The following is a 22964-nucleotide window of genomic DNA, read 5'->3' as shown; positions in this document are numbered from 1 at the left end:
AGCCACTTGGGTGAGACGTTGAATATTAGATAAGGACGTCGAGCCCAATGGAACGCCACGAATTTGAACCCAGAAGGGAACAGTCTCCATCTCAACTTCCTCTAAGGCTAGCTCCGGAGGCCATTTCTTGACAGAAAACACCTTCTTCATCACTGCCCATGGTACCTGTTCAAGAATCTTGGAGGCCATACTTTTATCTTGGACCAAAATAAGAAACGTATTATCCCTAACCCATTTGATGTCTACCTCTCCCAACTCTTTCCAAGCTGATCTGAGTATATTCCTAACTCCCCATTTGTTCAACAGTTTACTTGTCAGAACTTTCCCTATCAATTTGACTCCTTGCTCCATAGACGATAAATCCAACGCCTGATCCAAATGGACCACCAACTCCTCCACACCACTAAGCGCCATTTGAGAATAGCACAGATTGACAAATTGCAAGACCAGAACTACAGAATACACCAGCCTCGCTGCACCAACCCTCGCTGCACCAATCCTCAGTATAATTCCCCAGAATAATTTGATAACAGTCTGAAGCCGTAACCCTTTACACCCGGAACAGTTAGGCAAAAAGAACAAACCCATAAATGCATTCATTGCCATATACCAGAATAGGGTGGGTGAAATACCTATAGGATATACACCTGTCATTGAGCTCCCCAAATGCCAATAAATGCCGAAATTAAGACCAAGACTTCCCCTTGAAGAGATCCTCATAAATACAAAACGAACAGAAGCTCCAAACAGTACACTTGAGAAAGCCCTACCCACCAGAGACTGGTGAGGAAGAATTAAAGCCTGACCCTCCGCACAGGACCAAGCCTCCAACCGCTCAGCAAAACCCCTCAATAAATTGGCCGATCCAATCCAGCAGTTATGACCCCACCTACACCCACCCAAACCCCAACCGAAAGAAGAATAAAGCACCACAGACCCACAAACCAGCACAGGACCGAATGAACCTGCAGAGAGAAAGACAAGACAGGGAAACAACAGGAAGACCAAGAGCAAAGATAGCAAACCACACGCACAACGGCGGATCTCACGAAGGAGAAAACACTCTCACACCGGAGAGAAAGTATACCAAGCTTGTTTCTTTAAATTATTTAAAATAATTTTTAACCACACAATATACAATGAATAGACATAATTTAAGAACCCCAATTCTCCAAATGAAACCGATGGGTAGGCCCATTGCTTCTGTTTTACTATTAATATTGCAATACCAGGGAAACCCTAGCAAACGCATCAGAACATATACACTATTGATTTCCCCTTTGCCACTAGCTACTGCGATCTGCCTTTTGAAGTTTCTAGATGGGTCGAGACCGTCGAGGCTGGAGGCCTTTCAGAAAATTTCAGAAAATTTTTAAGTTTCTCGATGGGTCGAGACCGTCGAGACTTTTGAAGTTTCTTGATGGGTCGAGCCGGGAATCGGTCGGTCCTAGATATTTATTGATGCCGGTCAGAAAATTTCAGAGCAGTGAATTGGTAAGTCTAAAATATAATATAATTGCCGTGCGTTTTCTAAGCTTTTCTCTCTCTCTAGATCGAGAGTCCAGACCTTAGCTTTTCTTCTTATGACTGATTGCATATATTTTTCTTCAAAGTTTTTGGTTTCTTATTGATCAATTCTTGACAACTAAATTCATCCATCTAATTTGATCTTTAATTTCTTTTGTGCGGTTAAACTTTTGAAGCATGATTATTTGTTCAGGAACAAAGAAATTTCGTTGTAATAATTAAATAAGCAAATAGTTTTGAATTGAATTAAATTATTGTGAGGATGACCTATAAATAGAAGCTTACAAAATAGATGATTTAAATCCTTAAAGTTCATTGTGGAATGGGTCTCGTAACTAATCCTAATGATCTCTGGTCGTTTGATCCTTAACTCTTACTCCAGTTGAAATTGACATCTAAAATATTTTTTGGTATATTAACCCCATGAACTATTTGAAACTAACATCTTGCCACATGACGTGTAGCAATTGACCTTTTTGTATTTTTTATTTAAATAATTAATTTACATATTTTAAAAAAAAATTATTTAAAAAAGAAATAAATTAAAGACGTAAAACCACTCACTAACGTGAGAGGTTTTGTTTTTTGTTTTTCTATAATTTTAAATATTAAATTCATTCAAAATAAAAATATGGTTAAATACTTTAGCTTATTTTGGTTCAATTGTAATTTATGAAATTCTTAAAGGGCAATTTATGGTATTTTGAATGTTTCACCATTTTAGGGTGTTTACTTTATATATATAGATAATTAACTTACATATTTAAAAAAAATTATTTAAAAAAGAAATGAATTAAAGACGTAAAACCACTCACTAACGTGAGAGGTTTTGTTTTTTTTTTCTATAATTTTAAATATTAAATTCATTCAAAATAAAAATATGGTTAAATACTTTAGCTTCTTTTGGTTCAATTGTAATTTATGAAATTCTTAAAGGGCAATTTATGGTATTTTGAATGTTTCATCATTTTAGGGTGCTCACTTTATATATATAGATAAGGCAATTAACCTTTGTTGTTAGATTTTGTCCACTATTTTGTCAAATTCAAGGGTAAATTAATCTTTTTATCATCAATTCTTACTTGTCAGTTATAATCACCAATAAAATAATGACATGTGTATACAGAATAATTTAAAAACTTATAGCATAATAAAAAACATAAAGAAACGAGACGTTTACACAGCGAACCATTTCACATTGTCATTACACATTATTATGTGTCTACCTACATGTCATAATTTTATTGGTAATTATAAGTTATATATAAAAATTGATGATAATAAAAAAACTACTCGCCCTTGAATTTGACAGAATAGTGGACAATATGAAATTCAAGGGCAAGTAGTTTTTTATTATCATCAATTTTTATATGTCACTTATAATCGCCAATAAAATTATGACATGTAGGTAACACACATAATAATGTGTAATGACAATGTGAAATGGTCTGCTATGTAAACGTTTCGTTTCTTTATGTTTTTTATTATGCTATAAGTTTTTAAATTATTGTGTATCCACGTGTCATTATTTTATTGGTGATTATAACTGACAAGTAAAAATTGATGATGAAAAGACTAATTTACCCTTGATTTTGACAGAATAGTGGATGGAATCTAAACGGAAGTGGTTAATTGGCTGATTTTAAATAGTTCAAAGAGTTAATTTATTAAAAAAATAATTCAGGATCATTTTAACTGGAGTAATAATTTAGAGAGTCAATCGCACTTTACCCATATATACATACATATATATGTATATAGAGCTTTTTTATGTATCTCAACAATGCTTAATACAGGAAGAAAAATATAGAGTTACGGACATAGAAGTTGATGATCATCCAACACCAGAGCTCCCAAGTGAGATCATATTCACTCATATACTCCCAAGGCTACCTCCCAAGTTCTTAATAAAGCAGTGCAGCAGCGTATGCAAGTCATGGTCCTCTCTCATCCGCCACCATTCCTTTGTCACTGCTTACCGCAACTTTCAGTGCAGCAAGGGTACTACTAACCTCCTTTTACGGAAGGGGGATCGTTTCTTCTCCTCCCAACTAAACCAAGAAGGGAATCTAACACCCGCCACCCGCCTTTCCACCATTGATATTGAACCGAAATATTATTACTCCGGGGTAAGAAGTTTGGATGGCTTACTGGTTATTGGATCCGATGGTGATGGCCCTGTTACCATATCTAATCCTTCCACTGGAGAGTCTATCCAACTGCCCCATGAAAAAATCGACCGCAAGATATGCCCGACATATTACATTGGGTTCAGTCCATTTACAAACGAGTATAAGGTTCTCCAAATCTTATTGGGTTTTGATGAAAAAGAGGATACTATTATTACGTTGAATATTTTTACACTTGGTATGGATTATTCATGGAGGCCATTACAAGTAGACGTTGGCGATCTTCCTTTTGATCTCCAACATCCCCCCTTTGACATGAGAAGTGACAGGAGAAGTGTGTGTCTTCATGGGGCTATCCACTGGCTACACGAGCAGAGTCAAAGTATATTAGTATTTGACCTCGGCGACGAGGCATTCAGAGTTATTCCGCTCCCTCAGGAGTATGATTATACTAGAGAATGGGAATGGAATGATTATAGTCCGGATCTTCCTATAGTTGAAGTGGGAGGATGTGTGGGAGTGTTTGTTGACAACTCGCAGAAACAAAACCCGTTATGGATTTTGAAGGACTACCAAAACCATGTGTGGGTTAAGGAAACTATTCCCGTACTGTCGACAGTGAGACGATACCATGATAGGTGGAAACTTGATTGTTTCGGTACAATTGGCGCAGGTGATGACCTACTGCTTGAGGTCACTGTGTTTGGATTTTCACCGGGATATGATGACTCCCCACCTGAATATTATCTTTATAATATGAAGAGCAAACATGAGAGGACACTTGATTTTACTTTTCCTACAGGGATGCCTTCTGTCTATGACTATCCAGAAGGACCAATGAAGTTGATTGCTAGTTATGAAGATAGCATCATCCCCCTTAAGCTTCACAACAGTGTCACAGAATCTTGAGAGGAGATGAATCTCGTGTTGGAAAATAATAATAATTAGATTCAGGTGTATTGTTTGGGTTTAGGCCTCTTCCATCCGAATTACTGAAGTCAAAGATGTAGCATCTTCGGTTCATATAGCATTCTTGACAATTCCATATTTCTTTGTTTAATAAAGTTTTATATTAAGTTAGTTCGTTGTATACTCTAATTTATCCTTCGATGGAAGGCTGGAATGTAACCAGTTCGAGCTCTTCTTTTTGTGACTTTGAAGGGATCTGTTTTGTCTTTGTATAAGGACTTGAGTCTTTTTCTTCCCATTCTGGTAGAACTGAAAACTGAATCTGCAATTCTCAGAACAATTGAGTTTATACATTACCAACAAATCACCCTCATCATCGTGCAACGACGAACAAAAACAAGACTCTGCAAGCCCTTTCTTAATACATCTGCATCCTCATCATCGGTGGGAATATAATGTACCAACAATCAGCCTTTTGAACCGTTTCTCGAACAAAATGATAGTCTATATTCATATGGTTAATCCGAGAGTGAAAAACAAGAGTTGAGTTTAAAGCTACGGAAGACAAAATATCATAACGAAGAATTGGTGATTGTGTTACATTTCTTTTTATTTTTAGTTTTTGAATTGAATGAATTGAAGGAGAAAAGAAGGAACAAGAAACTGTATAATTTCATCGCTATCTTCAAGCTTCGTTGTTTTGTCTACGAGTTTTCTTGATAGTTTCTTTTCTTGTGTACTCTGGATACCGTATGAATGGAATCATCGTGTCCATCCCTTCGAGTGGATCGATCCACAATGATATACGTTTTTTTACACATCAAAATCTGCCGTCGATTGTTTGATTCAATTAATTAGGTATTTCTCTTTATATATAAACTGAAGTTGCGAATGTAAAATAGTATTTGACATCATAACTTCTTCAAATATAGTTACGTTCTTTCAAACAGAAGGCCACCCTACTTAAAATTTTAGTTAGTAAATTAGTGTCTAATATGCATATTATATACGTACGTACATCTATTTTTATACAAAAAAACATAAGTTTTTTGTACAAATGTTAATGATTCGTTAAATTGTACATTTTTTTTAAAATTTTTTGAAGAAAGTTAACGTTTCATCATAAAATCAATTGATAATATAGAGAGTAGCCCAACCTAAGCCCTTACAGTGTTTCTCTTTTCATAATGTATGATTCTTTTACTTTCACATTCCCAAATGTTCTCTCTCACGTGTAGAAAAAAATGTAGAAATGATCTTTTATCAGTTATACTTGTAGTTTGTATTTGTTTTTACTGAATTGGTTAGTTAAGTTCGGTCAACAGACTCACTCATTAAGGTATTACTATTATTGTTCGTTAAGCAAGATGAGCATGCTGCAAAAATTATTACTAACAATGCACCAAGGACTTCTGTTTCCAAAACAAGTTCTCCTGATCCAGAAAAATTTCATACGTGAACAACTGACTATAACATGACATTATAATATCTTATAAGCTAAATTTTAATTGTACCTTGTTGATTATTACAAAGCACTTTTTTTTTCTTGGATTGAGAGAGTTTAGTAAGACTGTACATAGAACGTGAACAATTAACCATGTAATTAAGGCATAATTAAGATTATGTTTAAAATAAGACTCACTCATACATAACACGTGAACGATTGACCTTAATATAACTCTGAAAGAATTTAGCAAGACTCATACATACATAAAACGTGAACCATTAACCGTATAATAAAGGCATGATTAAGATGACGCTTGAAATAAAACTCATTCGTACATAACACGTGAACGACTAACCGTAATATGGCTTTTGTTTTCAAGCTAATACCATCCCAACATTATAATAAAATTTCCATATCCAAGACTATTTCCAACGGAAAGGAAAAAAAACAAATATTTTAGAGTAAACTGTCGATTTGCCCCCTGAACTATCACCCAACTTTCGATTTGCCCCCTGAACTTTTTAATTGGAAAATTAAGGACTTAAACTAATTTTTTTGGCCGATTTCCCCCCTACCGTTAGTTTTTCATAAATTTCATCCAAATTAACGTTAACTCTTATCATGTGCAAACCACGTAACTCTCATTTGTGGACAAAAGCGTCATTTCACTAGACCTTCAGACAGAAAAGCTATAGAATCACACATATTTGCATAGGTTTATATTTTAGAAATCTAAGGTTTTCAATTATTTTAAAGAATGAAGTGACCGAACTACCCACACATGTTGTGCATATGCTTCCATTTAACAGAAATTTGGATGGAATGAATGAAAAATTAACAGCAGGGGGCAAATCGGCCAAAAAAATTAGTTTAAGTCCTTAATTTTCCAATTAAAAAGTTCAGGGGGCAAATCGAAAGTTGGGTGATAGTTCAGGGGGCAAATCGACAGTTTACTCAATATTTTATATATAATTTTCGCGGTCTGCTCGTTTGAATCTGTCTACTACTTTCAGTCAATCAAGCCCATCCATCCTCCATAAAATTGAAAAACTCAGTCTCTGCCTCTCTCTCTCTCTCTCTCTCTCTCTCTCTCTCTCTCTCTGTGCCTCGAAACCCCAGCGACCAGTTCAAAATCCAGCAGGACGACAGATGAAGACGAAGACGCCATTGAATTTGAACTTGAAGCAGCTCAAGCTCAATGTCCCTGCTCAAGAAGCCAACATCAAGTCCTTTCTGTGAGTAACTCCCTCTCTCTATCTCTACTGAACGTAAAGATTGCATCGTTCATTTTTCTCTGTCCCAAATTTCAATTCTTGATTAGGTACTTCATTTGGGTTCTGAGAGAATGGATGGAATTGCAAAGAAAGTTGCTTTTCAAGAAAGAAAAGAAATTTTGGATTTTTCTTTGGCACTTGAACAAAATTTAGATCGTTCACTACCAGCTGGGAATATCTATAATTTGGGTTTCTGGATTTGTATGGAAATTTCATACTTTGGGATTTATGATTGCTATTAATTAGTTTCCTTAACATGTCCTCCTTTGAAGGAAAATCCCCCTTTGTATTTAGGTTTGTTATGAAAATTTCCAGCTTTGACATGCTTTCGTTTCTTGAATTTCAGGACTGCCAGTGGCACATTTCATGACGGCGATCTGCGTCTGAACCAGAAAGGATTGCGGCTTATCTCTGAAGAAAAGGAGACCCCAGTAAGTTTAATTTAAGGTTTCCATCTTTTTATTATTTATTTCTAATCTTACATTGATCTTGAAGTGTTCAGTTGTAAGTTGCAAATGATAATTTAATATGTTTCTCATCCCAAATGAGGTAGTTAGGATTGATGGAATTTGGAGACCGTAATGGTTTCCACCCTGACATTTAGGCTCAATTTGGTTAAGCTTCCCACTGCAGAAGCATGACCAGTAAACTTATACACAGACCATGAAAAGAGTTGCTTTTGAATTCCGAGTCATTTCAACATCATCATTTGACCTTTGTTGTTCTTGGATGAAGATTTTGATTTCATTTAAAACGTGTCTCGATTGTGTATCAAACTCCATTGAAGTGCTTAAATCCTATGCTTATGATTTAAACCTCTGGGGATTGACTTCTGATCTTAAGTTAGAAGGGTTTACTGCTTTTGTTTGTGTCTGTTTTTGCATCCTTCCATGAACACATGCTCGGCGTTCTTGTCTTTTGATGTGCATATTTTCTATTATCTGCACAGAAATGTCCTTGTGAATGTTTTCTTAATAGATATACTTCCCTGTTTACCATATGGTCTATAGACTCAATATCACAATTGCCTATTTGGTATATAGGATCAAACTTCTGACAGTAAGGAGCTCAACTTTGAAATTACATTGGAAGATCTTGAGACTATCAAAGTGATCGGGAAGGGAAGTGGTGGTGTAGTACAACTTGTTCGTCATAAATGGGTCGGAAAACTATTTGCCTTGAAGGTCAGTGCGCTAGCAATGACAACTGCTCTCTTATTTTCTGTGTACTTGCCTTTATCGTGTTATGTCGTATTTTCTCTGTTTCTTATGTGATGATAGTTGATTTAGTGTCGTCTCAAGCGAGGTATGAGATGAAGTTTTCTTCTTGAACCATAGGGCCTATGTGCAAATTACAATTGTAATAGGATTTTTTAACATTGCTTTGTAACCTAAGGTTTGATTTGGTTAAGGATTCAAGCGGAATGGATATTAATAGAGTTGATGTGTTATGCATACCAGACCAACTTATTTTGGTAATTCTTTTAAATAAACAAAAAAATCTGATGGAGGTTATGAAAATCGTTTAGCGAAGACATGGGGGGATTGCAACCAATAGGATTTTCCTAATCCTACCTTCCCAGAAAGAAGAGCATGAGATTCTTCTGTAGCATATCGTCCAGTTATATCCACCTCTTAGTTATTGCTTGTTTGTTAGAACTGTGATCCTCATTGACTATTTCGGGTCTAGCCCTAATACTGTCCAGTTATATCCACCTCTTTCTGAGTAAAAAGTCGCTGTGATGAGTATCTGATGCAATTAGGACATTGCGGCTCTTAGTTCGTTCTGTTTTACTAGGATTTCTTTTTTGTTCTGTTCTCCAGGTGATTCAGATGAACATACAAGAGGAAATTCGTAAACAGATTGTGCAGGAGCTAAAAATAAACCAAGCAGCACAATGTCCACATGTGGTGGTTTGTCACCACTCATTCTATCACAATGGGGCCATTTCTCTTGTGTTAGAATACATGGATCGGGGATCTCTTGCAGATGTGATCAGACAAGTTAACACAATTCTTGAACCATATCTTGCAGTCGTTTGTAAACAGGTATCCGAGTGTATGTTTTTAATGAAATTCAAGTCCTAACTCACTTGCAATAACTTGCAGAAGTCTGTTTTACCCTTAGCTAAAGATCTTTACTTGTGCATCAGGTTTTACAAGGTCTTGTGTACTTGCATAATGAAAGACATGTGATACATAGAGACATAAAACCATCCAATCTGCTAGTAAACCATCAAGGGCAGGTGAAGATCACCGATTTTGGCGTGAGTGCTTCGCTAGCTAGCTCTATGGGTCAAAGAGACACATTCGTTGGTACTTACAATTACATGTCGGTAAGTAATGATCTTTTTCCCGTCTTTTTTCACATGTAATTACCCGAAAACATCAAACAAGACTCATGAAACTATGATACATTTGTCTTTCAGCCGGAGAGGATTAGCGGGAGTACTTATGACTATAGCAGTGATATTTGGAGTTTAGGCTTGGTGGTACTCGAGTGTGCCATCGGTAGGTTTCCTTACATGCAATCTGAAGATCAACAAAGCTGGCCAAGCTTTTATGAGCTTTTGGAGGCAATTGTGGAAAGTCCACCACCTTCAGCTCCTCCGGATCAGTTCTCCCCCGAGTTCTGTTCTTTCGTGTCTTCCTGGTAATCAGATATTTACATGCATTGTTCACCTTTTCACATCAAATGCACTGCAATGCTGACTCTCTACATTCTCTTATTCGATCTGCAGCATACAGAAGGACCCTCAACGCAGATCATCATCTTTGGACCTTTTGGTTAGTAATCCGGTGATTTTCTTTTTCGGTTTTGAACGCTCTGGATTTTGTTTCAGTCATCAACTTGATAACGAATTCATGTTTACCCTTTCAGGGTCACCCCTTCATCAAGAAATTCGAAAACAAAGACATTGATCTCGGGATTCTGGTTGGCAGCTTAGAACCTCCTGTAAATTTTCCAAGATAGTTCGTCGCTGCAATGTAACAATGTTTTCCCCATATGTATCAGTGTTCAGTTTTGATCAAACCATTACATGAATTCTCTTGTAGTAACTACAGCTTTTCATTCCAAGTATTTGTTCTTAAAAATTGAGGGGCGTAATGTTCGTTTGGCAGATACTTTGCTCGCCATTGTTTAAAATTCATATTCTTGTGAGGCCTATCAAAAGAATCTTCAACATGAAAAGCTGACAACGTTATTCGTAAGACAACTTTTCCAAAAAAATTAGGAATCATTGCAATTGGGTTTCATGGTCTCACCTATTGAACGCTTGTGAGAGTGATCTCATGAATTACGTACTCAGACAAACTGTTGTATTAAAAATCTTCTCCTATATCCAATACGATCTTGCCAAATAACTTAAAAACCCTAATGATAAGTAGGTGGACTGATGAACAAAAGGAGACAAGGCTCCATATCTCCACCATATAACAAGATGATCTCACAACAATCCTATTGCCTATTGGTATCTATTTTCCATATTTAAATAATAAATATCCTTTCTATAAATAGAAAAAAATCCGAAGAATGTGGTGTGGATGAGGTTACAGAAGAAAAGATGGAATGAGTGAGACAACGGGGGGTGGTGGGGATGGAGATAGGGATAGGGAGAGGTCGGTAAAGGCCATCAAGCTAGGGTTTTCTGTGGGCTTTTTGTTAAAAAAACAAAACCATTAAATTATATTATATAGGGGTTTTTTTTTTTTTTTTTTGAACAACTATAGGGGGTTTTTTAAGTCCAGCAGATTTGGCAATCCTGACCCCAAACTAAATAAATAAATAAACGATTTTTTTTCAAGTTTTTTAATTTTTTTTTTGTTTTGTAAGAAGATTTTGCAATTAACATGGATATATAAGATATAGAAAAATACCAAGATCAACCAATTTGGGGTCGCGTAGTTGTGTGGAGATGTGTGACGTGTCTTGGGTTGCTAGGCCCCATCTTCACTGGTACATGTGTTGAATAAGGATGGCTTATCATGTCCGCCTTAAGTTAGTGTTGGTGGTGCAAGGGGGGACGCTTTGTGGTTGTTTCGAGTGTCCGGTCTTCTTATCCCTTGCACTTTTGGTTTGTTTTTTGCTTGTTAGCCTCTTGTTTGGCTTTCGTTGTTTTCTTTGGCTTCTTTTGCCCTGGTTAGTACATCTCCAGTTTTTTACCAAAAAAAAATATATACATTTCTTCAAAAAAAAGAAAAAAAAAGAATAATAAAGATGGAAATGGCAGCAGAAGCAGAAGAAAGCATGTGGTGGGAGATTGCCCATCAAAACACACATCCAACCACCGTGAGCTGTACTAAGTCAACCCTCCCATGGTCCTTATCCTCATTCCCGTTCTTTAATAAGAGTACGTATCCTCTCCGATCTAAAAGAACGAAGCCCAAAATGATTAAATGATCCGGATCGTTAAAATTTGATCTAATAATTACAATTATTATAATTTTAAGAGATTCTTTATTTATAGCAGTTGAATTAAATTTCAACGGTTCAGATCATTTGATCATTGGGCTATGTTTTTTTAAATTCGGAAAAGATCTATACTCCTTTACTAAACCCCACAACTAAAAAAGTGTAATAAAGTTGGTTAAAACATCATGTCTTGTTTTTACAATATATAGTTTTAGGTGCGATACGCTTTGAATTATTTTTTCTTATAGATTTCTCTAAATTTATAGTTGTCGAATTTAATGAATAAAAAAATAAAAAATAATAACACTTATTTGCAATTAAATAATAAGCAGTTGTACTTACAATTTTTATCATGTGAATTTACGTGATGAAAACTATAAGAATATTTCTCATCATTTAAAAACAAGTATTGTTCTTACGCATGTGAGGAGAAGTTTTAGAAAACAGAATTTTCAAGGTCAAGTACAAAGGAAGATACTTCGCTGTTGAATTTGTAGCAGCCAAGTCCAGTTCAATTACAAAAGAAGGAAGCAAGTATAATCATATTTATGGGGAGAAACAAGAGTTTTCCAAAGTAAAACTTGCGTCCAAGATAAATGAAATTTTGTACGCTTGCAATTTTTAGTTATGAAAGCGTGACAATTGAACTCTACCACCATTAAAATACACATAAAAAATCATCTCTAAATTCTTCCGAAAAGTTCTGTTAAATCTATAAAAAAAAATATTCTCACTTTGTCTTGAAAAAAACCTTTAACACTTTTTCTTTATGTTTTCACCCTTTTATTCGAATTTAAAATTTTATATCATCTATTCGGATTGTTGAAGACAAATTTAAAATTAACAATTCATAAAAGGTGATGCTATTCTCACATCATTTTCTACTTTTTACACATCTTTTTCAATTTTCGAACATCAATTGAATGAATTAAAAAAAAAATCAAACTATAAAAATAACAAAATGTATGTATATAGTAAAAATATTGTGTAGTTACCACCACGATACGGAAACCTGTCATGACTTTATGAGGCAAAAGTTGCCCTAAAGATGATGAGTCAGTCACTCAGATATGGATGTCTTCCAGGTTGGAGCGATGGAGCTTATCTATTTCTAGTACCATGGGAAAGCAAATAAATTTAGACCATAAGAATGTGATGACGACAAAATCTGGGATAAAGCGTTATATAGGTAAATTAAAATTAATATAAAAATATAACAGAACAGTCAGTGTTATCCATCTCCTTATTTATACACACACACACACATATATGCTCCAAAATCTTCAACGTAGATTTCAAGAAATGGGTCGTCGTGAAGAAGAAAAGAGAGTTTTGGGGAATCAAAATACAGAAGAAAACCATGCTTATCAAGTTAAACAGGAATGCTGGGGTTTCAATAAGGAAGAACATGAAGAAGATATTTGTGACTCGAGATCTGTTGAACCCTCCATGGAAAACTCTTTGACCTCCGCGGAATCATCATTTTCATCTGACTTGGTTGAAGATGCTGCTTCTTCTTCTTCTACCTCGTCGTCGTCGTCGAACGGCCCGCTTTTCGAATTATCTGACCTAATGATCCATCTTCCTATCAAGTAAGGAGCCGGGCAATGTTCTTTCTGTTTACGTTGATGATTTATGTTTCCGTTATTATTATAGGGTTTCTGATTAGGGTTTGTTATGTATATGCAGGAGAGGTTTATCAAAATGTTACGAAGGAAAGTCACAATCGTTCACAACCCTAGCAAGTGCGACGAGCTTGGAGGATCTGGCAAAAAAGGTGGAACCTTACAGGAAGAAAATGAAGCCATGCAAGAGCTTTGGTGGCGCTTTTGATGGTCACAAATCACCATATCTTTCTCCAAAATCCATTATTTCAAAGAAAACTTCGAGAGGAGGGTCTTACTTGTATTCCATTAGTAACAGAGGAAAATTATTGGGTTAATTAATTAGCTAATTAAGCTTTAATTTATCCATCTTTGTACATAAAAAAAGAAAACAAAAATCTAATTATGCGCAAACACATTAGAAATTTGGCATGGTTTTGTCTTGCAGAGTTAGGATTTAATCTTGTAACCGAGAAAAAAAAAAGATTTAGATGTCGATCTGGGTTTTTTTTTGTATGCTAATTAGTTGTTTTTGTTTAATTAATTTACGGAGCTCTATTGTTTTGAATACGTAATTATAGAATTCTGTACATAAACTGCACATTTTTATAACCATAATTCAAATCCGATCACCTTTCTCATCGCGATAATTTTTAGTTTTCGTTTTTTGTGTTAGAGAGAAAGGGAGAACTGGAGGAGAATTTACGGATCAAAATAGCGTAGGTTTTTTTTATTTTTGATGTTAAAATTGACTCATTTATTTTACGCTTATGCCTTACGAATAAAATCAAACTAAATAGTTATCAAACGAACTTTTAGGTGACAAATTTATTGTACATTGGTATGGAGGCTTTCACCAAAAGAATGAGGCGTTCCAGTAGGTTTAAAAGAAGTTATACTCACGCTCTCTTTCTCATCTTACACCTTTATATTTGCGATTTTTAAACTGAACAAATCAAATAAAAATCGAAGGACAGAAGTAACAAGAGAAATGCAGAAGAAGAAAAATGGAAGCGTGAAACTTACTTCCTAGGTTAATTATGGGAGTCACATGATTCTTCTGTTTGCAAAACCATAGCCATTGATTTTTATCTACTTTTATCCATCTGTTGATGCAAAACTTCGAATGAGGGAGATAGGAAAACGACGAGTCGTGTATGAGAAGAGTCGGATTACAATTTTACAGTGCAAACGGAAAACAAGCATTCAAACATCCCTGCTAAGATGGGTTACAACACTATATTGGTCCACCATCATATCTTGTAAACCGGTTCGATTCCGAGAAGATTAAAACATTTCCTCATCACAATGGCTGTTGCTTCACAAAGCAAGAGTCTGCTCGTTTCCTCAGGAGACCCGACAACCTGCCCAGTTTCGGAAAGCAATGAAGATTCATTAAGATTGTTGCGATCGTATTCAACAAAACATCATGTATATTCACCAAATTCCATTGTATACGCGAAGGCATTTGCGGTTTTCCTAGCATTCGCCTAGTAAGGTAAGGTAAAATTGGCAGATGAACAACGATTTGGTTACTTCGTTCGGTTATTAAGTAGAAGATCAAAAGCCATCGTTGAGTTTAATACTCATCTTCGTAAAGCATGAGACAAGCAATGACGGATGTACCTGGCAATTGGAGTAGAATTTTTTGGTGAAGACTTCTGATAAATTGTATAGGTATTCGCACAAAACATTCGGCAATAGATTGGTGCAGGTCTCCTCCACGTTCTGAAAGGTGAAGAGAAAAATATACAACTGTGAGTTCCACATGTATTGCGGCAGTAATCAACGAAGACTCAAGCTACGGACACAAGGAAAGCAACAACCAGTTCAGTTATTGCATGGACATACCTCTGAAAACTGTAGCAAATGAAGCCCCAATTCACGCTCACCGTCATGATCCAACACAATTTCCCCCGTCTGTTTCAAATAAAAAAAATAGCATCAGACCTCATCCACCGGTTTCCAGTGGCGCATAGGAATAAAGAAGCGCAGATAACAATGTGGAAAAATACAGCTGAACTTACTTTTTTCAATTCCTCTATGTTTTTGCCAGATTTCCTTATGATGGAACAGATCCGAGCATGAGCGTAGAGCAAGTAAACAGCAGTGTTTCCCTGCTCAAGTAGTTTCCGAGCAGTAGGACAGAAAGCATTAGTAACATAGTTTAATACATATAGGACAAGTAATTAGAACAACATCAGAAACAAGAGTCTACAACAAAATCTTGAAACAATATTAATGCAAAGCCTTAGCCAAATACTAGTTGACGCACCTTGTCACTTAGCATTTGATCAAAATCAAACGTGTAATTGGTCAATCTGTTGTTCTTCAGATCAGCATACCTGTCAAAAAATTAAGAATATATAAAAATCGAGTCCCGTTCTAGGAAATCTACAGGCTGGACTAAGTATGCAATTACTCATATACACTCTCTCTAAATGTTTTTATAATCTGGATACCATGGAGTTTTTAACCATTCCTAAGGTTCTTCAAGAAATACTACATCGATACATCCATTCACGTTCAGGATGCAGAAAATCTGGGGCAGTAGTCACAGTTTATATGTTCTCGTAAAATTTACCTAGGCTAACCCAACCCATCCATTATGAAGACGAGATAATTACAACATAACCATAAGAAACTTATCAAAGTTTAGGCAGCTTACTTAACAGCACCGTAACCAACAGCCTCTGCAATTTGATTAAGCTCCTGCTCTGTCCAGCCTGATTATGATTTAAAGAATAATTACCCAATTGAGAAGATTCGGAGGTTAGGAGGTACAGAAGACTAATCTATGCTAAGATGACAAATACAATTCCCTTCAGAATATATTATACATCTCTGTGAATAAAAGGAAGATATAAAGTTATACCACATTGATAGACTTTCGAAGATAGGTATAGGATATCATACCACGTTCAACAAGAACCTTTTTGCTACGATCCTTGGCTTCATCAAGCAAATCAACCAATCGGACCACCTCACTAGAGCGAGTGCGAAAGCGTTTTCCATCTTCTCCAAGAACAAGACCAAAACCAACATGGGTAACTTTTGGTTTCAAGGCGCCATCAGTTGGGAGCCAACCTGCACGTTTAGCTGCCTGACACCAAACATCAAATTATGTTCAATTATATAACTACATCGTATTACCCTATGCCTTAGAAGCGAGAACATGAGCTTGAAAGAAGATTTATGCTACGAGATAAATAATTACAACAAGAACATAGACCACAAAATGCACAAAACACCCCAAATCAGGGTATGCAGAGACAGGTCACAGTTTTAGCAACGTACCTCGAAAAACATATTAAAATGCTGCTGCTGACCAACATCGGTAACATATATGATCCAATCAGCTTTCTCCTCATTCAGGCGATACCTATACAATACATTACAAGTAGAAAGACGTCAGTAAGAATGACAACTTACTCTCAAGGCTAACTGACTGACCATAAAGTAACGGGCTTGACTTATAAAATCCAAAAATCCAGGAAAATTATCAAAAAAAATCCATACCAAAGAGCTGCTAAATCAGTTGAAGCATAGTTGAAACCGCCATCGCTCTTGACGACAATAAGGGGGATGTTAAACCCTTCCAGAAAGATTACACGAGCACCCTGGCTGTCCTCAATTAACTCTTTATCACTCAATTCTTTTAAAACCCCAGGAATATATGGGTTATAAAAACTCTCACCCTGTCAGAAATAAAAAGTAACAACAAATGCATATAACTTCACTGCTTGCTTTCACCAACTAAAGATGCAAAATTAAATCCAACAAATATTCTATACCATACACAGTTATTACAAACAAAAAGTATCCACGTTCCATTTCGACCACATTGCAATATATTTCAGGGCACAAAAGTAAACAACCAACTTGCTGGACAAAACCAGGTTTTCCTGTAATGCACAATCTAGGTGGAAAGGAATGGTACTTATCTTCTAATGTCCCACTCATAAGAAAAGATTACGTGCATAAGATGAAGTGCATAATATAAAAGCTTCTGTATGCGTAGGATGGACATGGCCATCTCATATTATTTTACATTGCGTCTAATTTCAGTAAACTTGTTGTCTTATTCAAAGGGATACAAGAATATCAATAGCCTGCCATAAGAGTATCCTGCAAAGTTAGAACATACCTTTTCCTCTAAATGAACTCCAAGGCGTTCATAGACCTTGTGAAATTCTTTACGACTGATTTCACAGATTTTCAGCCATGCATTTCGGTACCTCAGTTCGCCACCCTGCAAATTGAGTTGAATCACAACCAATTATTAAGAGAAACATAAAAGACATTCTCACATACTTTTAAATTTTTACTAACATCGTGGACAGAGAGATAAACCTCATGTTCTTTGTACAACTAAAAAAATGCATAACTCACCTGAAGGGAAACCACTGCCCGTTGTGCTCTCTCCTTAAAAGCAGGATCATCATCGAATCTCTGTTTTGATGCTTTATAGAATGCCTAACAAAACACCATTCAATTAAAGTCACTAACAATCATTTTTATTTTATTTTCTGATTCACCATGCCAAAGGAAGTTTACCAAAACAGAATGGACATGATAAATAATACAATACAAGCATTTAAACGACTAAAAGGTAAGGAGAATACTTTCACTCACCTGCAGATCACCAATGGCTGTTTCATTAACATCTTCTATGTTCGGGAACTTTTCAAAAAGAAACTCAATCAACATACCAAACTGCAATAGACATAGAACTTATTTGAGCCATATCTTACTGATGAAAAAAAGGAGTGCTTCTCTATCAAGTACCACATGTTAAATGGTGGGGAAACCTGAAAAGTCCAAGTTTACCAATAGTTTCTCTTTTGGAATATGGATTAGTTACATATGCTATAAAAATGCAAAAACTACATCACCTGTGTCCCCCAGTCACCAACATGATTTCGTCGAAGAACTTCAACATTTGAAAACTCCAGAATACGAGCTAGTGTGTCCCCAATAATAGTTGACCTTAAGTGGCCCACATGCATTTCTTTAGCTATATTAGGAGAGGAAAAGTCAACCACAGCCCTTTTGATCGGAAGCTGTGGCGCCCATTTATCGATGCCATCAGTAAGCATCCTTTGTATGCTCTGCACCAACAATTATTCTCAGTTACAAGCCCATTTAGGTAATCTAGCGAACACAGAATAGTAAGTTCTTGGGTAAAAATAAAGGTCGTACCCAGTGCACAAGGCTCCCACTTTACGCAGGGTCTGGGAGAGGTGAATGTCGGCTAGCCTTACCCCCATTTATGGAGAGGCTGCTCCCAAGTCTGGAACCCGAGACCTACCGCTCATGGGCGAAGGCACTTGCCATCGCACCAAGTGCGACCTCTTAAGTTCTTGGGTAAAAATAAGAAAAAAAAAAACACAAAAACAAAGTTGATGGAAAGAATAAAGACAGATTAAAAATCTAGTCTTCACCATCAAAATATTTCTTCTCGCATCTTCGAACTCCTTTGCAAAACAAAGTCATAACACTGTCTCACCCAGGTTTTAAAGATTTTCCACCTTTTAACTGCATGAGCAGGAAAAGGCTCATAAAATAAAGAGTTTTAACCAGAAATTCAAGCCTTACCCATAGCGTCAAATCACTTCTTGTACATGCCAGAGTGTTTGACCAAGAACTCACGGACGTTCCCCATCCAAAGTCAAAGGTTATTTTCAAAGCCAAAGAACCAAACAATAGGAAGTGACAAACACAATGTAGTATCGATACTTGGGTAATGTCCCATACTGAGACACCCAGTACATGGCTTTGCCCATGAACAATGCCAAACCAAGCAAGAGTGGATACTCCATCTGAACCGCAAATACGAGCAACATGAAGAACATAGACTCTACTCCTATTGACTTCAGCACAAAGGACACGAGTTCTATCACGTAGGAGTCATGTGATGAATTGATCTTCCTACCAAAATGTTTTGGATCAATTGTTATAGCGAAAAAAAACGCAATCAAAGCCAAAAGGAAACCGGGATCGATATCCATAGCTTGGAACTCTCACTCAGACAATGTTAAACGCCAAGAAATTTCTCAACAATTCCTTCAAACAAACTTCAGAACAACACTACACTTCAGCCTAATGAAATGTACAAAAACCCAGAAAGATCAACAAATCTTCAAATGTTCCTTGCAACTTTGGCTTCGGCCTTTGAAGTGCAGAAAATCAACAAATCTTCAAGCTTTGATACATCAAGAAAATATATGGGAAACCCAGAAGATTTGTTGATTTTCTGCGCTTCAAAGGCCGAAGCCGAAGTTGTAAGGAACATTTGAAGATTTGTTGATCTTTTTGGGTTTTTCTACATTTCATAAGGCCGAAGTGTAGTGTTGTTCCAAAGTTTGTTTGAAGGAATTGTTGAGAAATTTCTTGGTGTTTAACAATGTCTGAGTGAGAGTTCTAAGCTATGGATATCGATGCCAGTTTCCTTTTGGCTTTGATTGCGTTCTTTTTCGCTACGACAATTGATCCAAAGCATTTTGGTAGGAAGATCAATTCGTCACATGACTCCTACGTGATAGAACTTGTGTTCTTCGTGGTGAAGTCAATAGGAGTAGTCTATGTTCTTCATGTTGCTCGTATTTGCGGTTCAGATGGAGTATCCACTCTTGCTTGGTTTGGCATTGTTCGTGGGCAAAACCATGTACTGGGTGTGTATGGGACATTAACCAAGTATTTTGTCATTCTGAACTTACTACTGTATGGTTCTTTAGCTTTGAAAATAACCTTTGATTTTGGATGGGGAACATCCGTGAGTTCTTGGTCAAACACTCTGGCATGTACAAAAAATAGCGTTGACGCTATGGGTAAGGCTTGAATTTCTAGTTATTACTGGTTAAAACTCTTTATTTTATTTTATAAGCTAATTTTTTCCTGATCAAGTAGTTAAAAGGTGGAAAATCTTTAAAACCTAGGTGAGACAGTGTTATGACTTTGTTGTCAACCTTGTTTTGCAAAGGAGTTCAAAGATGTGAGAAGAAATATTTTGATGGATGAAGACTACTAGATTTTTAATCTGTCTTTATTCTTTCTATCAACTTTGTTTTTGTGTTTTTTTTTTCTATTTTTACCCAAGAACTTACTATTCCGTGTTCGCTAGAAACACTAGTAAAGCATCTTTTATGTCCACACCAGAAAAAAAAAATTTGAATATAGAAGCCACACGAAAAAATTTAACAATTGAATAAAGAAGTTATCAGTATAATTTTCAGTCGCATAAAAGTTCAAACAATACCTTAGCCAACCATTTTTTTGACAAGACAACATTCACAAATCCAGGTCCTGCTACAGAACACGATTCTATGATCCCCGAATCAGGAAGATTTTTCATGATTGCCTATAAAATGAAACACCAGTCATTATTCAATGCTTTCAACTCAACGCCTAAATAGAAACCATAACCATCTAAGCCACAATTATAGAAAATATGGATAAAACAAGTTCAATGTAGAGAAGTACAGTAAGGGTGAACGTTAGTACCTGTCCCACAGATGGAGGACCCCTAAACTCACTGCCCTTTCCTTTTACCTTAGACCATAGACCCATGGCATTGTTACTGCACCAAAGAAAGACTTGCGAGTTCAGAAAGAAGTCCGTACAAGCCATGAATTACAGATTGAAATACATTTTAAGTGACAGCAACAAAAAAAAAAGATACATTCTTTTACAGTTGCAAGAAAAATCCAATATGTACAATTTAGAATAAAAGACTATAATGTACCATTGATAATCGCCAAACTTCCCAGTGCAAGCAGCAATCACTGGCTCGACATCTGGCTCATCGGGGACTATTCTTCTGAGCGAGACTTCAAACAGTTTCGCTAACTGTCGCTTTGTATTTCCCACATTCTCTTCTTCCTGTGCCAAACAACAGCCACAAATCAGATACAAGCATACAACTCAATTGTTCAGAAAATCGATTACTGCTCAAAACATAATGTGCGGCACCACAAGCTACACATTGCAGGAATTTTCTCACAGTCAAACACACACACACAAAAAAGGCTAAACAAAGTTGGTAAAAAGTAAAAGTTATGTGTAAAAGGAATAACTTACAGTCGCCATTGTGGATACTGAGTGGGACTTAGCTGCAAAAATAAGCTTCCTAGATGCCGCCTTCAACAAGTCTGTCTAGTTTCACAATTACTACATTAAATTACAACAAAAATTATGAATTTCGAACTTCTCAAATCAAATTAATAAAAACCCAAAAAAATAAATAAAAGTTGAGTTAATCGAAAAACTAACAGCACAAATCTTGAGATAATTACAAAAAAAATATAAGCATAAAACTGGGTTGCATTCATGAACTTCTGAAAGAGTAGAATACATAAAAGCAACCTACAGAAACAACCCATTTCAATATCGAGTGTGAGCAGTAAAAAGCATCAATCTTTACAAATATTTCCTGAAAGAATCAACCTTTACATACATACATACACATATATATATATAACTAGAGAGAGAAATAGAGAGAGACAGAGAGAGAAATAGAGGAGAGAGAGAGAGAGAGAAGATGGCTCACCGGCGGCGGGGAGGGAAGGAGAGGGGTGGAGGGAAGAGAGTCGACAGAGGGAAGGAGAAATCGGCGCTATCAGATTTAAGTGGGAACCTAGCATGTTACTCTCTTTTCTTTTTATTTCTGTTTTCCCTCGAAATTTTTCTCTATTTATATATTCGTCTTTTTGGTTGCCCAATTTTTACAGGTTGGAGGAAAAGTTCCTTCTGATTGGCCAATGGGACGATGCCATGTCAGCCGATAGTGGATAGGGGTCCCACACGTTGAAGGGCTTTCACAAGTAAAGATGTTTGGACTGGAGTGTGGACTTTGAAATTTTGGACTTGCAGTACACGGCAATCTTAGAAAAAGCCCAAGTTCACATGTGTTTTTGTATGCTTGTAGCCCAAGTTCAATGTTTGTATTTTAAAATAACTGTAAGCGTTTTAATCACAAGCAGCCAACCACGTTTGACAAAAAAAGCTAAAAATGTTTCTAGATTCAACTTTATTGTGTGATTCTTTAAGAAAATTTTTAAGAGTGCGTCTGAAAGTGCTTTTAAAATAGCTGAAAGCGCTTTTGCAAGAAGCACTTAAGTTGTTCCAGGATCCAATTGAACTTTTATTAAGAATTGGTTTCAAAAATATTTTCACTAAAAGAGCTTTCAGTTATTTTGAATGCATTTACAAACAAACCTAAGTGTTTTACCAGTGACACTTTCATTTTTGTTATAAATTTTAAAGTAATGATAGTGAGATCAACTGTTTAGACCAAATTTCGTAAATTATTTGACATGGTGGCTAATGATTGGATTATTACTTAAAAATTGATTAATGTGTTTATTTCATACTCATGACATATTATATGATTTGCAAAGTTAATTTAAAAAGTTAGTGTACCTAGCATTACTCAAGTTTTAATGCACGTCAAAGAGAAGTTTTTTTTTATTGAAAGTACTAATGATTAGAAGTGTTTTTAAAGAAGCAATTTCCAAACAAACATTAAATATATGAGAGAGAACGTGGAGCGAGGAGAGATGGGGAGAGATTGTTTTTTTTTTTTTAAATTAAAGATGATAAAATTATAGGAAAACTAATGAAAAGGGTTTGAAAACTTTGAGTTTTAATGATAAGGACAAAA

The 22964-nt window shown here is 36.0% G+C and overlaps 4 protein-coding genes across 5 annotated transcripts; 3 read left to right on the top strand and 1 right to left on the bottom strand.

The window, feature by feature from the left end:
- The first annotated feature begins 1228 nt into the window (after positions 1 to 1228).
- Positions 1229 to 4798, top strand: LOC126596679 (putative F-box protein At5g52610). Its single transcript, XM_050263352.1, has 3 exons — positions 1229 to 1366; positions 1430 to 1494; positions 3324 to 4798. The coding sequence occupies exons 1-3, from the start codon at positions 1321 to 1323 to the stop codon at positions 4563 to 4565; spliced, it is 1353 nt and encodes a 450-aa protein (XP_050119309.1). The 5' UTR covers positions 1229 to 1320; the 3' UTR covers positions 4566 to 4798.
- Positions 4799 to 6975: 2177 nt separating this feature from the next.
- LOC126596685 (mitogen-activated protein kinase kinase 6) lies at positions 6976 to 10381 on the top strand. Its single transcript, XM_050263356.1, has 8 exons — positions 6976 to 7247; positions 7633 to 7717; positions 8330 to 8470; positions 9110 to 9334; positions 9439 to 9621; positions 9715 to 9938; positions 10027 to 10072; positions 10167 to 10381. Exons 1-8 carry the CDS (start codon positions 7162 to 7164, stop codon positions 10257 to 10259), a joined length of 1083 nt encoding a protein of 360 aa, XP_050119313.1. The 5' UTR covers positions 6976 to 7161; the 3' UTR covers positions 10260 to 10381.
- A 2555-nt stretch (positions 10382 to 12936) lies between these two features.
- Positions 12937 to 13921, top strand: LOC126596695 (protein OXIDATIVE STRESS 3-like). Its single transcript, XM_050263367.1, has 2 exons — positions 12937 to 13291; positions 13389 to 13921. Exons 1-2 carry the CDS (start codon positions 12969 to 12971, stop codon positions 13639 to 13641), a joined length of 576 nt encoding a protein of 191 aa, XP_050119324.1. The 5' UTR covers positions 12937 to 12968; the 3' UTR covers positions 13642 to 13921.
- Positions 13922 to 14313: 392 nt separating this feature from the next.
- Positions 14314 to 21985, bottom strand: LOC126596655 (arginine--tRNA ligase, chloroplastic/mitochondrial-like). 2 transcript variants are annotated; one of them, XM_050263322.1, is made up of 18 exons: positions 21852 to 21985; positions 21383 to 21453; positions 21048 to 21184; positions 20807 to 20882; positions 20562 to 20663; positions 18199 to 18414; positions 17939 to 18019; positions 17696 to 17779; positions 17451 to 17555; positions 16823 to 17001; positions 16601 to 16685; positions 16220 to 16406; positions 15972 to 16029; positions 15579 to 15648; positions 15331 to 15420; positions 15155 to 15223; positions 14930 to 15031; positions 14314 to 14667 (listed from the first exon to the last, which is right to left on the bottom strand). In XM_050263322.1, exons 1-18 carry the CDS (start codon positions 21943 to 21945, stop codon positions 14557 to 14559), a joined length of 1917 nt encoding a protein of 638 aa, XP_050119279.1. In that variant the 5' UTR covers positions 21946 to 21985; the 3' UTR covers positions 14314 to 14556. The 2 variants fall into 2 exon arrangements, with proteins under 2 accessions (XP_050119279.1, XP_050119289.1); XM_050263332.1 differs by having other exon boundaries at positions 21383 to 21457; positions 21852 to 21924.
- Positions 21986 to 22964: the final 979 nt, after the last annotated feature.

Source organism: Malus sylvestris, chromosome 2, assembly GCF_916048215.2.
Source record: "Malus sylvestris chromosome 2, drMalSylv7.2, whole genome shotgun sequence".
NCBI lineage: Eukaryota > Viridiplantae > Streptophyta > Magnoliopsida > Rosales > Rosaceae > Malus > Malus sylvestris.
The sequence above is the reverse complement of the archived record's forward strand: the minus strand, read 5'-3'. Positions and strand labels throughout refer to the sequence as shown.

Excerpts from the sequence above, each read along its gene's own strand:
- LOC126596679 (XM_050263352.1), top strand. The coding sequence starts at position 1,321 with ATGGGTCGAGACCGTCGAGGCTGGAGGCCTTTCAGAAAATTTCAGA. Across the intron at positions 1,367-1,429 it reads GCCTTTCAGAAAATTTCAGA|GCCGGGAATCGGTCGGTCCT; the intron begins AAATTTTTAAGT and ends TTGATGGGTCGA. Across the intron at positions 1,495-3,323 it reads AATTTCAGAGCAGTGAATTG|GAAGAAAAATATAGAGTTAC; the intron begins GTAAGTCTAAAA and ends TGCTTAATACAG.
- LOC126596685 (XM_050263356.1), top strand. The coding sequence starts at position 7,162 with ATGAAGACGAAGACGCCATTGAATTTGAACTTGAAGCAGCTCAAGCTC. Across the intron at positions 7,718-8,329 it reads CTGAAGAAAAGGAGACCCCA|GATCAAACTTCTGACAGTAA; the intron begins GTAAGTTTAATT and ends TTTGGTATATAG. Across the intron at positions 10,073-10,166 it reads CATCATCTTTGGACCTTTTG|GGTCACCCCTTCATCAAGAA; the intron begins GTTAGTAATCCG and ends TTACCCTTTCAG.
- LOC126596695 (XM_050263367.1), top strand. The coding sequence starts at position 12,969 with ATGCTCCAAAATCTTCAACGTAGATTTCAAGAAATGGGTCGTCGTGAA. Across the intron at positions 13,292-13,388 it reads ATGATCCATCTTCCTATCAA|GAGAGGTTTATCAAAATGTT; the intron begins GTAAGGAGCCGG and ends ATGTATATGCAG.
- LOC126596655 (XM_050263322.1), bottom strand. The coding sequence starts at position 21,945 with ATGCTAGGTTCCCACTTAAATCTGATAGCGCCGATTTCTCCTTCCCTC. Across the intron at positions 17,002-17,450 it reads GAGTTCATTTAGAGGAAAAG|GGTGAGAGTTTTTATAACCC; the intron begins GTATGTTCTAAC and ends TATTTCTGACAG. Across the intron at positions 16,030-16,219 it reads AAAGGTTCTTGTTGAACGTG|GCTGGACAGAGCAGGAGCTT; the intron begins GTATGATATCCT and ends AATCATAATCAG.